The sequence below is a fragment of the Bombyx mori genome, chromosome 21, assembly GCF_030269925.1.
Source record: "Bombyx mori chromosome 21, ASM3026992v2".
Lineage (NCBI taxonomy): Eukaryota > Metazoa > Arthropoda > Insecta > Lepidoptera > Bombycidae > Bombyx > Bombyx mori.
Window position 1 is genome coordinate 5,014,754 of NC_085127.1, and position 15,770 is coordinate 5,030,523.

At 37.6% G+C, this 15,770-nt stretch overlaps 2 protein-coding genes across 2 annotated transcripts; one reads left to right on the forward strand and one right to left on the reverse strand.

The window, feature by feature from the left end:
- LOC101745625 (ubiquitin-like modifier-activating enzyme ATG7) lies at nucleotides 1-9,786 on the reverse strand. Its single transcript, XM_004929571.4, has 11 exons — nucleotides 9,408-9,786; nucleotides 8,424-8,619; nucleotides 7,756-8,208; nucleotides 7,238-7,344; nucleotides 6,413-6,557; nucleotides 5,755-5,913; nucleotides 4,692-4,880; nucleotides 3,656-3,811; nucleotides 2,966-3,081; nucleotides 987-1,278; nucleotides 1-181 (listed from the first exon to the last, which is right to left on the reverse strand). Exons 1-11 carry the CDS (start codon nucleotides 9,608-9,610, stop codon nucleotides 152-154), a joined length of 2,046 nt encoding a protein of 681 aa, XP_004929628.1. The 5' UTR covers nucleotides 9,611-9,786; the 3' UTR covers nucleotides 1-151.
- Nucleotides 9,787-11,098: 1,312 nt separating this feature from the next.
- RpS6 (ribosomal protein S6) lies at nucleotides 11,099-14,782 on the forward strand. The gene is given in 6 exon segments (NM_001044101.1): nucleotides 11,099-11,125; nucleotides 11,444-11,648; nucleotides 11,890-12,035; nucleotides 12,756-12,926; nucleotides 13,566-13,712; nucleotides 14,661-14,782. Coding segments are annotated over 6 exon segments (762 nt in total). The 5' UTR covers nucleotides 11,099-11,119; the 3' UTR covers nucleotides 14,748-14,782.
- The last annotated feature ends 988 nt before the right edge of the window (nucleotides 14,783-15,770 follow it).

Sequence of the window (15,770 nt, forward strand, 5' to 3'; positions counted from 1 at the left end):
TGTCTTTTTTTTTTTAATAACATACTGAGGACAATAAAATATCACAAGCACTAATGCTTTATAACATAAGAACGTTCGCAACCCTATAACTTACAGCTTAATAAATAAATGCATTAAATACATGATGATAAAAGCCTCATTTAAAAACATTCTAATCTTCTTCATCGGTTAATGTCAATATCTGAAAAAAGATAAATCGATAAATTGTCTGGAATTTCTATTTTATTATAGGTAATATAAGTAGTTTACAATTTTTTTTTAAATATTAGCTTCAAGGTTTTCGTGTAGTGTCTAATGAATATCCTAGTTTAAACAATCAATAAAGAACTGCAAAAACCGTTTTAGAATCGATTGAGGCGTGCTTTACTGTAATCCCACATATATCTTTTTTCCTATGTAAGGGCTGGTGGTAGCCTAAGGGACTATTCCAGCTACACTCGGACTGGTAGTTGACTTTACGGGTTCAACCTGAGAGAATTGCTAATGTTGCAAGAGCAGTGCTTCGCTGAATCTATCACCGGATCGGAATCGCGACCCACTGAAAAGATCCGGCGAGATACTCAATGGGCTGTGTCTATGGGCTAGGTTGCATGTCGAAATCCTACTTTATTCGTCTTGTTTAAATATATTGTTACGCCGGTAAGAGTAACGCCGTCTATCGCCGAATAGCCGAGCGAATATCAAAAGAACTAGTAACTTCGAAAACGCTCGAGAAGTACAACGCCATCTATTGTAAGATAGTGGAAACACATCGAAGCTCGACTTGCCCAGAATGTTCTCGATAAATCTAGGGATGTCGTATTGACTTCAAAAGAGATACAGTCAACGGATCACCTGAAGCGAAGCGGAAGAAGTGAATTGAGAACTTTAAAGTATTCGTTAAGTGTTTTAAGTGTTCTAAGTGTAAATACAGTTTTAATTTTACACTTCGGTAGAATTTTTATTTATCCTGAACCCCAGCGCGTAACAAAATAATAAAAACTTACCTCGCTCATTTCAGCGCTTAAATGCAAAGCCGATAAGCCAGTTACTTCTTCCAAATAACTACCGCTGTTGAATACGTTCAGAAGGAAATCCAATCCTTCCTCTCTGTACTTGTTTATCACAGTGTCGGAGCACGCGATGCACTGTTTGAATTTCGTGCATGTCGGTGCGATCGTTTGGTACGAATGCAGGAATCCTCTTATCGAATGAGGTACGGCGCCCAAGACTCCTTCGATTTGCGACGGAATCTCTTGTTCGGTCTTATTAAAATTGTACAGGGCCGGGGCATCGACTCTATAAAGCACAAGCGACATGTAATGAATTAACGGTACGGAATGATTTTAGTACTGATTCACGTTCGACTTGTGAGCGTCGGTAATGTAACCCGCAAAATTATAATTTGCGTAATTACTGGTGGTAGGACCTCTTGTGAGTCCGCACGGGTAGGTACCACCTTCCTGCCTATTTCTGCCGTGAAGCAGTAATTCGTTTCAGTTTGAAGAGTAGGGCAGCCGTAGTTGAGACTTTTATATGAGACTTTAGAACTTATATCTCAAGATGGGTGGCGCATTTACGTTGTGGATGTCTATGGGCTCCAGTAACCACTTAACACCAGGTGGGCTGTGAACTCGTCCACCCATCTAAGCAATAAATAAATAAATAAAAGTCTTAATTAGTTAAATTTATACGGGCCCTTCGGTACTCCAAGCTGAACATAGACCGACAACTTCTAGAACTTCACACATTTGGTAGTGTAGAGTTGTTAGCGCACCCATTATGCACAGCGCACGTACGTCTTATGGCAACTCTTTAATAATACGCCATATGGTTCGAAATCCGCCACCACGCCCGCCAGTTAACGGCAACGTGCACGTACGCTCAGGGATCCTAAAGTAATAGTCTTTATTTATTGATAATAATCCTCGAACTCCTGCTACTACTATTTCCCGATCCGTATAAAGGCTTCATCAAACATAAAGCGTACTTAGTGCTGCGTTTTAACGTCGCGCTCTTTTCATGTCACACAAATTGACTAGTCCAACGATCCTTGACGCAACGTAACATTCGCCAAATCATAGTGCCTCTCGATAGCAATGTGAAAATTGAAAAGTATTAGGATGTCGAGTGATTCAGACGTGGCATTTTATATGCATGTGTATTTTCTAACTACGTGGCATTGTATATGCATGTGTATTTTCTAACTAATTCTATAAAATTTTCGGGCATTATCCAGTATTTTAATACACATTCACTCGAACGCTAAAATGAAATTTTACGACTAAAATGACATTTGACAAAGCCTTTAGGTATTATTTATTTCAATGTCTCACTCAATTTTTATTTTGAACACTGCCCAAGCTAGATATATCGTAAGGGCCGGGCCACACGGGGCGGCACCGCACCGCATTACTCGGCACCGCACTGGCAGACACATGAACAATGCGGCGTCGCAACGTTCCTACGACGTGGGGCCGGCGCCGCTGCGGCACCTCAACAGGGTAGGCTTGGCTTGTCCCAGTACAAACAACTATGCAGTTTTTTTTTATTGCTTAGATGGATGGACGACCTCACGGCCTACCTCCGGAGCCACAACGTAAATGCCGCCACCCACCTTGAGATAAGAGTTCTAAGGTATCAGTATCGTTACAACGGCTGCCCCACTCATCATCCCGAAACGCATTACTGTTTCACGGCAGAAATAGGCAGGGTGGTGGTACCTATCCGTGCGCACACACAAGAAGCCTCTGCAGCATCGCACTGCTTGCACCCCTGCCCGCCTCGTCTTCCCCGCGCCGTTGTCCGGTGCGCCTGTGGTGTGGCACCGAAGCGGAACCGGAGAGGCCGTGTGCAATACCATACATTTTTATATTTAGGAAACCGTTGCGACATCGCTCACGCGTCGTGCCGGAGCCGCACCGCATCGTGTGGCCCGGCCTTAATGCATGATAGTCCGCCCTAGAGCATAGTTAGGTCACGTTACCTTTTCGGATGCTGCAACAACGCCACCAGTATCTCGACGGACAGAGCGCCGGCCACCGCCGCGACCCCGGGGCGGGTCACGGTGCACTGTTGATCTAACGTGCGATCTCTCAGTGACTGCAAACAAACGGATTTGATGTTCATGGTAGGACGGAGGATTTGATGATAATGCCATATATGTATATATCTCGAAGTAATCGTCACGACAATAACAATGCTCTTGGTGTTATTGATTATCAAGCTGTAAGTTTTTTCCCATTTCAATCTTTGAAAATGATTGGAGTTTGGGCGATGGAAATGTAACGCAAACCATCTTTGATGAAAATACCCAGCATTTTCCTGTTAGGCTTTCAAGTTTGTAATTAATTTTTTTTATGACGATGGTAATGTGCATTGAATAAATATGATTAAAGTGGGTACATAAAAATTTACGGCCTGCTTTCAATTAAAGCGTTTTTCAACAAACATATTTTTATATTTATTTATATAGAAAGACTTAAAAAAATGTCTAATGTCGAGGATATTGGAATCGTGGGAGATGGAATATTAATTCTCGATTATGAGGTTTAAATCGGACGTCTGGTTTGACACAACGATGACGAAGCGGTGGAGCACAATACAAAATAAATAAATAAAGTCCTAACAACCAACCATCACGTACCGACGACATTCCTGAATCAAGTGTACTCACATTGCCAGGTGCGGTGACGTCATTACAGAAATAGCAACCGAGGTACCGGCCTTCGATGTATTGTTTATCGAGAGTACCGACCTCTTCTGACGAGGTGCTAATTCCGTGTCGCATCACTAGATAACTGTCGAAACCTAACGCCGCATTTATAACGATCTGGAAAAGGCAAAAAGTCCTAATCGATAATAGTCATGGGAAACTTGTTTTCCTGACACGAAAAGATTCTCTAGTTTTTCGTAAATTATATTTTGGAAGATTTTAATTTACCCGCCAAATGTGCGAATTGTCCGATGCTTGAGGCGATCAGCTATAATTGTGATATTGATTTCTTTTATGGAGGATAGAGGTACGAAGAATTGTCGTGTATTTTTTTTATTGCATAGATGGGTAGACGAGTTCACAGCCCACCTGGTTTTAAGTGGTTACCGGAGCCCATAGACATCTACAACGTAAACGTCGCCACCCACCTTGAGATAGGAGTTCTAAGGTCTCATATAGTCACAACGGCTGCCCCGCCCCGTAAATCGAAACGCATTACTGCTTCACGGCAGAAATAGCCAGGCTGGTGGTACCTACCCGTACGGACTCATAAGCGGTCCTACCGCCAATAATTACGCAAATTATAATTTTGCGGGTTTAATTTTTACTACACGATGTTATTCCTTCACCTTCTTCTCGCTAAAACTCGAGAACGGCTGGACCGATTTGGCTAATTTTGGTCTTGAATTATTTGTGGAAGTCCAGAGAAGGTTTAAAAGGTAGATAAATAAAATATGTAAATGCTCGGAATTAAATAAAAATAACAATTTTGTTTTTCATTTGATGTGTCCCCCGTCGGACGGATTCCTTTTGTTTGTTTTAAGTTTATTTTATACAAAAATTTAGGTCTTTTATTTATCGATTGAGGCACTACGAAGTCTGCCGGGTCAGCTAGTTTTGTATATTATTATTAAAGTTAAAGTGGATCGCTTGTAGCTCACACCCCAAACTATTCTTTGTCAACCGATTTAACACAATTAAATCAAAGAAATCTTACCTTCCGGTGTTGTGCTGCAATGAGTGTTGGCAGCCATCTCGCCTCCCTCGTGTCCAGAAGAAGGAACACGACGTCGTGTTCAGAGATAGCCTCGGTTATCCTTTTGATATCGCCAATGGTCTCCTCTTTCAATGAATCCCCAATAGGATGTCCTGGCATCGGTATGTGCGCTACTATACCTTTGCTATTCTAATTATTAAAAGTAATTGTCAATAGAGCAGTTAGGTTTTCAGTTTTTCAGTTAGGTTTAGCAGTTAGTTTCGGTAGGCAGCAGCTTGGCTCTGCCCCTGGCATTGCTGAAGTCCATGGGCGACGGTAACGACTCACCATCAGGTGGGCCGTATGCTCGTCTTCCTACAAGAGCAATAAAAAATAAAATGTGATTTCTTAAAATAAATAAACTGTTATATACATTAGTTATTGTTTTTCTTGGAACTTAAAAAACGCGACAACGTGTATGCCGCCAACTATGAGACATAAATGTCTTCATCGGATTCTCCTTCAATCGGAACACATGACAATCAGATCTCGGATTTGAACCAAAATCTTATTCAGAGGGTTTTTTTTAACAGATAGATCATTAGCGTCTAAATTACTATTGCTCAGATGGATGGACGAGCTCACAGCCCACCTGATGTGAAGTGGTTACTGGAGCCCATTGACATCTACAACGTAAATGCGCCATCCACCTGAAGATATAAGTTGTAAGGTCTCAGCATAGTTACAACGGCTGCCCTATACCCTTCAAACCGAAACGCATTACTGCTTCACGGCAGAAATAGCAGGGTGTTGGTACCTACCCATGCGGACTCACAAGTGGTCCTACCATCAGTAATATATAATTTTGCGGGTTTGATTTTTATTACACGATGTTATTCCTTCACCGTGGAAGTCAATCGTGAACATTTGTCAAGTACGTATTCCATTAGAAAAATTGGTACCCGCATGCGGGATTCGAACACCGGCGCATCGCTCAACACGAATACACCGGACGTCTTATCCTTTAGGCCACGACGACTTCAAAGCCGTCTGCCGCGATCCAATAGCTCTTGAAGAAACTTACAGTAGTCGGGAGGATTGACTTCAAGTTATCAGCGGCCGCTTCGGCTTTCCTTCGGCCTCCCCCGAGACAATCTTGATAGTTGAACAGAACTTGTCTGGTCGGATTCGAGTATGACACTTTACCGTTGTCAACGAATGTTATATGACGGAAACCCCAGGCCTGCAATTGAAGTTTTCACGGATGTTTTTAAGTTAGGCTTTGTCAGTCCAAATGGTTGGAAGAAACTTATCAACCTGTCTGTGATTAGTTAAGCTAATTAATTCATGCTGTTTTCCCGACATTAGCGTGCTTAGCGAGAGTTTTTTAACGTTCTCGATAGCGTAAAAGTTAGCTCATATTTGTATGAAATGGGATCGTTTACCTACGTTTGCCGTTGGGGGCGCTGTTTCAACTGCATGCAAAATTGGGTTAACTTTTACGCTATCGAGAAAGTTAAAAAACTCGCACTAAGCACACAGAACTAGTCTATGGTCAGATTTACTTTTGCAATAACCGCTTTTATACGAATTTCTGTTTTAAGTTATAATTTCACTGTTTTTTTTCTATCAAGAGTCAGCTTAAACAAGTACACATATCTGGGAAACTCACACACACTAAATCTGATGTAGTATTAATTCACATAGGTACAAAACAATCATTTATAAATATTATAACTTACTAATAAATTTCTCGCCACGTGACAACCAAGTGTACCGGCTCCCAATAACAAACATTTCGTATCTTTCATCACACCTACATTCAGATCAGGTACTAGACGCCATTTCATCAACTTTATATTCAGATCTGATGACGTATCTGCCAATCTGAAATTTACAATATTTTCTTAGGATAATATTAGCGTCATAATAAAAACTGTTAAAGAACGTACCCATACTACGTGACCCGTTTAGGGGGGGGGGGGGGGGGGGGAGCGAAGTCTTTAAAATATTACGGTCATTCACAGAAGCGGGGGGTTGGCTCAGGTTTTTGTCACGTAGTCGATTTTAGTCAGAGAAATCTCGTACTTTTACGACCTATATTCGAATATAGCGCGCAGTGTTTAGCGCTTTGTAAACTCTCACTGCATAATTCACTAGTAATTTAAGTGTGTATGCAGTCTTATGCAATAAAGACGAGTATGAAACAATTTTTTTTTTTTGCCTGTGAAATGATTACAAATCATAATTATGAATTAATACGTGAAAACTAAAGAGGGAGAGGGGGGCTTGGCATATACTACGAGTGATCACCGAGGGGAGGGAGAGGTCGAAAAAACTAAAAAAATTGGTCACGTAGTATGGGTACGTTCCCTTACCTTACTGGTTAATCATAACGCATTTAAAACTGTATGTACTTTCGAGTTGAAATTAAAATAAAGGTAAAGTTGACATTTTTTTAATGTTGGCTGCTTTTTTTTAAATTCTAAAGAAATTCTATTTCTGAAAATCGAATGATTAGTGAATGAATTGAATTAAATTTTAACACGAATTCTGCAATAGCTCACATGACAGGATCCATCGAGGTAGACATATTAGCGAGCCTGGGTCCAAAATTGCCTTTATCGTTTCTTTCCCATCCTACCCAACCAGCACTCTCAACTGGCTTGATGTCCTAAAAAATAAAGGAAAATCTAGGAAATTATCGCTGCATATAATTGAAAATCAGTTTTCGCATCACCCCACTCCCCCCACCGAAGTAGAGCTCAAATCTAGTGAAGCTTAAGTGTTGCGTTAGGAGTCATTTTACACGTAATATCAGCTGAGTGAACTTGCCTCAGCCTTTAAATTTGGTTAGAGTAGTTCAGAGGTAGGCAAATGTCTGTGGCAGGTACCCTTTACAATGACGCACCAAATACCATGAAATGCCATTGAAGGCAATCAAAAACTTATTTTCTGACGTGTGATGTGACAGCCACTTAGCAGGTGGTTAAGTTTTATTTTCCAACCGGTTATATATCTCAGACACAATTCTCAGAAACAAAATCAGAATTAATGTAAAACAAAGTTTGCATCACCAACTGACCTGTGGAATTTCAATGGAGAAAACTAGGCTTTTTATGAAATCACCATTCATTGAACTCCTCAACCCTATAACTTGTAAAGTTGACTTTGCCAATTCAGGACAATATTCCAACAGTGCGGCTAAGAATGTTCTTAGTGGCCAACCAGGGTTGCATCCATTACTTGGATCAGCAAAAACAAAGTATGTACTGACGAGATCTAGGTCAATGCAGTTAGCACTATTAACATCGAAAACTTCTGATAATTTCTTCACTGAGAGATCATCATTTTTCTTGATTACAACAAAAAAGTTCTTTTGGTTTTCTTCAAGTGATTTGTAACATTGAGATAGAGTTTCTAATTGTTTGTTGTTGAAGTAATCTGAGATTTTCGTGCTTCTTCCTTTCATGTGAACGGTGGGTTGGCTGGGTGCAGGAAACGCAAACCAGTAGTAATAATGAAATTTTTTGAGATCCTGAAATTTAAATTAAAACAATTTTTTACTTTTGCAATGTCTGTGGTGCATAAGCATTTAAATAAACTGCTATTTAAGATCTATCTTAGTGTTGAGTATGCTTTATGAATAAATACATATTATTATTAATTATCATTCTCCTGCCCTTCTCTTAGTGAACTGGGGTCAACGCAACATGTTTTCTCCTTACTTATACTCTCCTAATTAATACTTACAGCAAATGAGAGTATGAAGAAATTCAACAAGGCACTAGGATTTGTGATCCAAGTTCTCTCCCTGAGGTTGGACCATATCATTTCGCCTATTGAATTTAGTAATGAAGCCTTATCTATAGATTTGAAGTCTTCAATAGTGTTTTTGTTCATTATTGTACCCATCACATGATGATATTGTTGCTCTAAATGAGGTGTCCTGAAAAGAGTTGCATATGATTGGACATGTTTAATGTTGAAATGTTTTGGTTACTCAATAATCTGAGGTAAGTAAGTAATCATAAATAACATGATATCCATCATTTAATTTTGTGTTACTGGAGCCCATTGATATTTATATTCCATTGAGTTCATAGATCTCAGTTTTTACAGTACAAACCGAAATGTATTACTGTTTCACGGCAGAAATAGGTTGGAGAATTATGAACTTTACACCCTGCTCAGCTCCTTTTCCTATCTTCTTCTTGTATTTATAGTTGCTTGTAGATAAGCAGCAGTATTTTATAGAGTGCATGCAGTAAATACATAGGAATCTACATCTCTCTGTGGGTCCAGGCCATTACTCTCAATTAAAGAGTTTTCTTACTTACCTAGTCCTCACTTACTAATAATATAATAATTTGCTACAAGGCAGTCTGCATCTACACAAATAAAAAAAAACAACAGCAAAAATGTACAAAATAACAGGAAGTGTTTAATATAAGGTCTTCCAATAAGGGCTTTCATTTTGATATGTAAGAAAAGTACTTTTAGGCAAAATAATCAATGTTATTTTTTTGTATAGAGGGTGTGCCAATGATACTGGAAATTAATATCAGACAAATTAATGTCACAATGTCACAGCTACGCTAGCAGGACCATATTCTTGTTATGACTGATAACGATGAAGACCTCATATTTCACGTAGTCTCGTTATTTCTCTCACACAATTTAATTGGTAAATTATTTTGAAATACAACTTTAAAGTTAAATTTAAATTGCACTTACTTATTGAATGAGGTACCATCCACTTCAAATACAGAGCCAATATCACAGCGGTATGTAAATCTGCCGAATATTTGTTTGGTAGTTTCCTTTAATTTGTCTACTTCTAATTTCATTTCAGTGAGGGTATGCCAGAATGATGGATGAACGAAAGACGAAAACGGCACATACTGTATTATTTCTGTTTGGTTTTGTGCTTCCAACATATTTTCAACACAATAAAATCGAGTTTTTGATATATTTTTTTACTCAATGCTCCTACAACGTTTTATATCGTTTTACTTTCTTTTTGAAATTAATTTTATGCCAATCGCTAAGATGAATGTATTATCATTGTTTATCACTTTGTGTCATAGCACTCACAGCTGAGTAGTAGTAGTTCCATTTTTTCAACAGAAAAGGCGAAGGTATCACTTCATACAGTATAATATTTTTACATAAAAATCAAACAAGGCCGATGTCATAGCGTATACAGTGTGATTTCTTATATCGAAATGAGGGAATCTATGCTTAATTTTATCGAGGGATATATATTAAAAAATGCTAAATATTTTTGTAATTTTTTATGGAGTTTTTAATTTTTTTGTTCACTACTGTGACTCCGGTGTAAACAAAACTGTTTACTTTTAAACTAAATGATCTATGGTGGTTAAACAAATTTCATAATGATGGGAAGTATTTAGGCGTCCTCATAAAATGAAAAAGTGGGAGAAAACCCCCCCTCAATTGAAAATAAATATGTTTTTTAGCATAAATCTGTTATTTTTTCATAAATTTTTACGACAATCCTAAAATTTCTGAAAAAGATGCCCCAATACCTACTTTATTTTTCTTGAAATTATTCTACATTGTATTAGCTACCCATTAGTAAAAATTTCATGTTTATTATTCAAACGTACCATTTTCAATCGGGACGTACGGGCGTATTCCCGCCTCCGCTCCGGCCCCCGGCTCGACGGCGACGGATCGGTGCGGAAAGGGAAGAGCTCTCCCTCTCTCGTTCCGCCGCCTCCTTCTGCGAGATGGTGGACTCGCAGAAGTCGAGCATCGCCTTAATTCATCCACAAGCTCCCTGGGTTTTCGTCCAAAAGTCACTGATTTTTTTTTTATTGCTTAGATGGGTGGACGAGCTCACAGCCCACCTGGTGTTAAGTGGTGCCCATAGACATCTATAACATAAATGCGCCACCTACCTTGAGATATAAGTTCTAAGGTCTCAGTATAGTTACAACGGCTGCCCCATCCTTCAAGCTGAAACGCATTACTGCTTCACGGCAGAAATAGGCGGGGTGGTGGTGATTTGGAGAAAAACTCAACTTGGGTCAATTACATACTCAATTACATTTGCGATTTAATGTAAAATTAGATTGAAAAAAATATTTTTGGAAGTACATCCTGTATATAAAAGGTTTTGTTTAATCTAATAAATCAATTCTTAAGAAATGATCACATAGAGTAAGAGCTCCAGTAATCGAGATATACACACTGATTATTATTTGTAGCGACTAAATATTAATTTACAGCTTTCTTATAATAAAAATCTAGCGATTTTCAATAACTATTTAGGGTTTCTTAAATCAATAAATGATTGTTGGTCGAAAAGGGTTGATTTTATTATTTTCTCAATTTTCTGAAGCGGCAATCGTTTGGCAATTGGCAGCACTGACACATTTGGTCTTTTTCATGGCTGACGTTCGACGGGATTGACCGCAGTCATGAAGGTTCTATAAAAGTTTTTCGTATTTTTACCTAAGTTTTAACGAGAAATAAAGCGTTAAGAGTGTATTTAATTAAATTTACCAACATATTATATAAAAACAATGATATTTCACTTGTTGATTGTAGTGAAGAATTTAGATGAAATTGAGTCTTTTGGAGTTAATACTCATGCCGTGTTAAATTTTTATTGTGAAATGAGACTTAACTATTGTGTCTTCTGAATAAAGTTCCACGATTAGATCATTTCTTTATGGCTAAACAACTGAAATTTGTTTTGTGTAACGAAGTGCGGAATGTTTATAACCTCTTGTATTTTGTAGTTAAACGTTTCGTACCCGGCAACGGGATGCCAGAAGTTGTTCGAAGTGGTGGACGAGCACAAGCTTCGTATCTTTTACGAAAAGCGCATGGGCGCCGAAGTAGAGGCTGATCAGTTAGGCGATGAATGGAAGGGCTATGTACTTCGTGTCGCTGGCGGCAACGACAAGCAAGGATTCCCGATGAAACAGGGCGTCCTGACAAACAGTAAGTGAAGTCCACCCTTAATTTAGACTTGATCGCAGAAAGAATAATGAACAATTAAAAAATTTGTTTTGTGAAATGTGCTGTTGCTGCCTACTGAATTTTGTTCAGAATAACGGTATTGACTACGGTTAAGGTTTCCTTCATACATTCATGAGATATTAATGAAGCAATGCCCTTATTTCTCTTGTTAAAATTCATAGCTATAATTCAAAAGCACTCATGAATGCGATGTTACTTTCAGGCCGTGTTCGTCTTCTGATGTCAAAGGGCCACTCATGTTACAGACCGCGCCGCGATGGAGAGAGAAAACGTAAATCAGTTCGTGGATGTATTGTTGACGCCAATCTCTCGGTCTTGGCTCTTGTTATTGTGCGCAAGGGTGCCCAGGTAAGTTAATCCCAACATTAGTAATAAATTTCTAGATTAAGTATCTACATATTAGAAATCAAAGTGCATATGGTTAATAACTGCCGCATATAAAATATGTTAATTTAATTTGGCACATTTGTTTTGTTAATTTGAATACTAAAGTTAAAGTCAAGTAAATGTAACGATTGTATTATATTTGGTTTTAACAAAACAAAGATTCTGATTATTGAATGTTACGAATGTTGTGTTTCATGGATTATAATAATTATATCAATTTGATGGATAGGGTTTGAATGAAATCTATTCATAGTAAATATGCATGCAGTCAGTGTTCACATCAATACTTTTATCCCTGTTCTTACTGTTTCCCAGATCATCAAATCTGTGTAATTATATGCGCCAGGGTATATTGTGAAATTGGTTGTTAGGATTCCAGGCATTGACTTTATGTAAATGGCGATATCCTGAGAACCATACATTTGTCTCAATAGAGATGTTTTCTTTATACTGCAAATATGGAGATGAACTTTATTTTCTGAAAGAGTATTTAAGTTCAAAAGTAATAAAGTAGTTAATATTTAGGTATAAGGTAGAGTGGATATGTACCTGATTATTTCATTAAATCTCATGCCTGTACTTTCATGACCATAAGCTGTAAAAGGAAAGCCATAATTTTTGTCTTTCATTAAAAATCAAACCATATCAAACAACAAACCAAATAACATTTGCATTTTTCAGGAAATTCCTGGATTGACTGATGGAAATGTACCCCGCCGTCTAGGTCCCAAACGTGCTTCCAAAATCCGTAAGCTGTTCAACCTTAGCAAAGAAGATGATGTACGTCGTTATGTCGTCAAACGCGTGCTCCCAGCCAAGGAAGGAAAAGAAAATGCTAAACCCAGACATAAGGTATATCAACCAGATTTCAAGTTTTCTTTACCTCCCAAATTTCTCTCATAATGTAGTTTATGTATTATGTCAAAACACTATGTAGGTTGCTTAATGTAACTATTGCACACAGGAACAATGTTAAATATTTGATGAATATATTGTTAATATTAATACAAGCAATAGTGCAGGTAATTAAAAACAATGTAATTCAGTAAAGCTACACCACTGTATGAAATCAGACCTTAACCAAGTTACACTGAGGTTGAGCTCTTGACTTAGCTTAGAAAATTTGCTTAGTTTAGTAAGCTATGAAGCATATAGGATCAGGAAGTCTATTATTTCTTTTTTTGATATTGAAGAGGCTAAATCTTAACCAAATAAGGGAATTAATTATTATTTTTGACAAACCTCACACAAAATTATTAGTACTCTACAGAACCCTGATTTCAATATTGTTTTTAAATAAATAAATATTTGAAAACAGCAGCATCAGGGAAAATCAATATGCACCGAGCAGAAGATTCAGATAAAATTGTCTGTCTACTTTTACAGAGTGCTTAACATTTTTAACATTTATGTTATACAATATAGTCTGCAGATTAAAAATAATTTTATTTTCATTCATCTAATGTAATGTTCATTACTCTTGTTCACCAGGCACCTAAGATCCAGAGGCTAGTCACCCCTGTAGTTCTGCAGCGTAGACGTCATCGTCTCGCTCTGAAGAAGAAGCGTCTCGCTAAGCGCAAGTCCTCTGAGGCTGAATATGCTAAATTGCTTGCACAGAGAAAGAAGGAATCCAAGGTATTTTGAATTAAATTCTATAGAGAATTAAAAAAAATGTATCTTTAAAACTTTCTGATTCATAATGTTCTTCATAAATTGGTGGGAAAAGTTATTAAGACTAATGAAAATTCTCTAGATGTTAGAGATTATGTTATTTATGGCTTAAACTGTAATTATTAATTTGTTTTAATATAAATTTGTAGTTATATGTATTATGAGAACAATTTTAAGACAGGATTTATTTTTAAATAACTGCAGCATAAAATCTCAAGTCACCCCAAGAAAAACAAAACTATCTGAATCTGTACAAACTTAGGTTGTGGAAAAATGTCTAATGCATTTGTACCTCTGATCTCAAGAATTTGTAACTTGACCAGATATTTAAGAGTTATATATCTGTTACTCAGTGGTTAAAGCCGAGAGATAAATTCTTTTTAAATTTCACTCATATAGCTGAATTTTCATTCCCTATATTGATTGTTTCACTATGCATAGTTCCATTTACCTGCTATGAGGTACATGTATGAACCTAGAATATTAAACGAGGTTTTAAACAACCACTACTCTTGTACAGAAGTGGTCAGTAGTACACTAAAACACCCACCACCATGTTTAGATAACATTACCTTAACAAAAATTGATGTAACTTACAGATTGATGTGTTTCAACTTTTCAATTATATATTTGTCATTTAATTACTTTTATTTGAAAATATTTGTACTCCAGCTGGCTCTAGTCATTGCATTATGGAATACATACGTAACCCCACAGCTGGTATCATGCAGCCGTAATAAGTTACGGAAATCATACTGTGCTGTAAAATTGAAATGCTGTATTTTACCCCTTGATTTGTTTATATTCAAATCAAGGTATTAATGCAGGCACAGATTAAAATATGTTTAACTAGTGGATAAAACTTGATTATAAATAAAAATACTCTTGCTCATGGTAATTGTTTCTTCATAGGTGCGTCGCCAGGAAGAGATCAAACGCAGGCGGTCAGCTTCAATGCGTGATTCCAAGAGCTCTAGCCAGAGTGCTCCGCAAAAGTGATCTACTGTATTTTAAATAAAAAATATAAAACGTTACACCTATTTTATTTAATACGCTACCTGTATCTTCGCACGCAACGAAACGCAAATTTTATGTTAAAACATAAAAGCCATAAGACGATTCAGAAAGCTAACGTAGCTACGTAAGATAATTTTAGGTGAAACTAATTGCACACACACTTTTATACAATATGTAATATAGATTTAAATTCGACAAATGGTTCAGAAGATAATCACTGCTATCAGTGCCAACTAGCCGGCACTAATATAAACAACTATGATATTTTTTATTGTACACCAAATAACTGCGATACATTAAATACAAAAAAGAACAATTGGCGGTCTTATCGCTAAGAGCGATCTCATCCAGACAACCATCCGGTGGATAAGAATCATTTCGAAACGAATTACGCTTAGGTGAATATAATATACATTCTCAAGTAGATTATAACGGAACGAAATTTCCGAACGTGCGATACCGCCCCCGCCGCCGCCTTACCCCCCCGCTGAGACAGAGCTCTCTGATCGCGAAAAGTGAAAACACACGCCTTCAGCGCGCGCGACGACGACCAGTAAAATATTGCGAGCCTTAGTTTAACTGTACGATTCTCAACTCATTTTGTATATTATTTTATTTTATTATTGTTATTGTGTCGCTTTTATATTAAAACTTCGTACCAAATCAGTGTAAACATTATTTCCATATCATTTTCGCCAACAGCCCGGAACAACAAACTCACAAAAACTCACAAAAGCCCCGGCAGTCGGACTTGTAGTGTTAAAAGATCTGATTTAATTATGGGACCATAGCCGACCGGTTTTTTTTCCTGCTGCAATCATGCATTTCTGGCATCGAGGGGGAAAAAAATTAAATAATCTATGACGTACATCCTACATTTTTGTTTATCTAGATATGTGAACGAGCTCATGATCCACCTGGTATTAGGCGAGTTACCGGCTTCGACGTGAATACCCCATCTAGTACGTCTTAACTCATTAATGTGTATCAATAAGAAAACAAGAC

Excerpts from the sequence above, each read along its gene's own strand:
- LOC101745625 (XM_004929571.4), bottom strand. The coding sequence starts at position 9,610 with ATGTTGGAAGCACAAAACCAAACAGAAATAATACAGTATGTGCCGTTT. Across the intron at positions 8,209-8,423 it reads TCTTCATACTCTCATTTGCT|GATCTCAAAAAATTTCATTA; the intron begins GTAAGTATTAAT and ends TTTAAATTTCAG. Across the intron at positions 6,558-7,237 it reads ACCTCGATGGATCCTGTCAT|ATTGGCAGATACGTCATCAG; the intron begins GTGAGCTATTGC and ends TGTAAATTTCAG.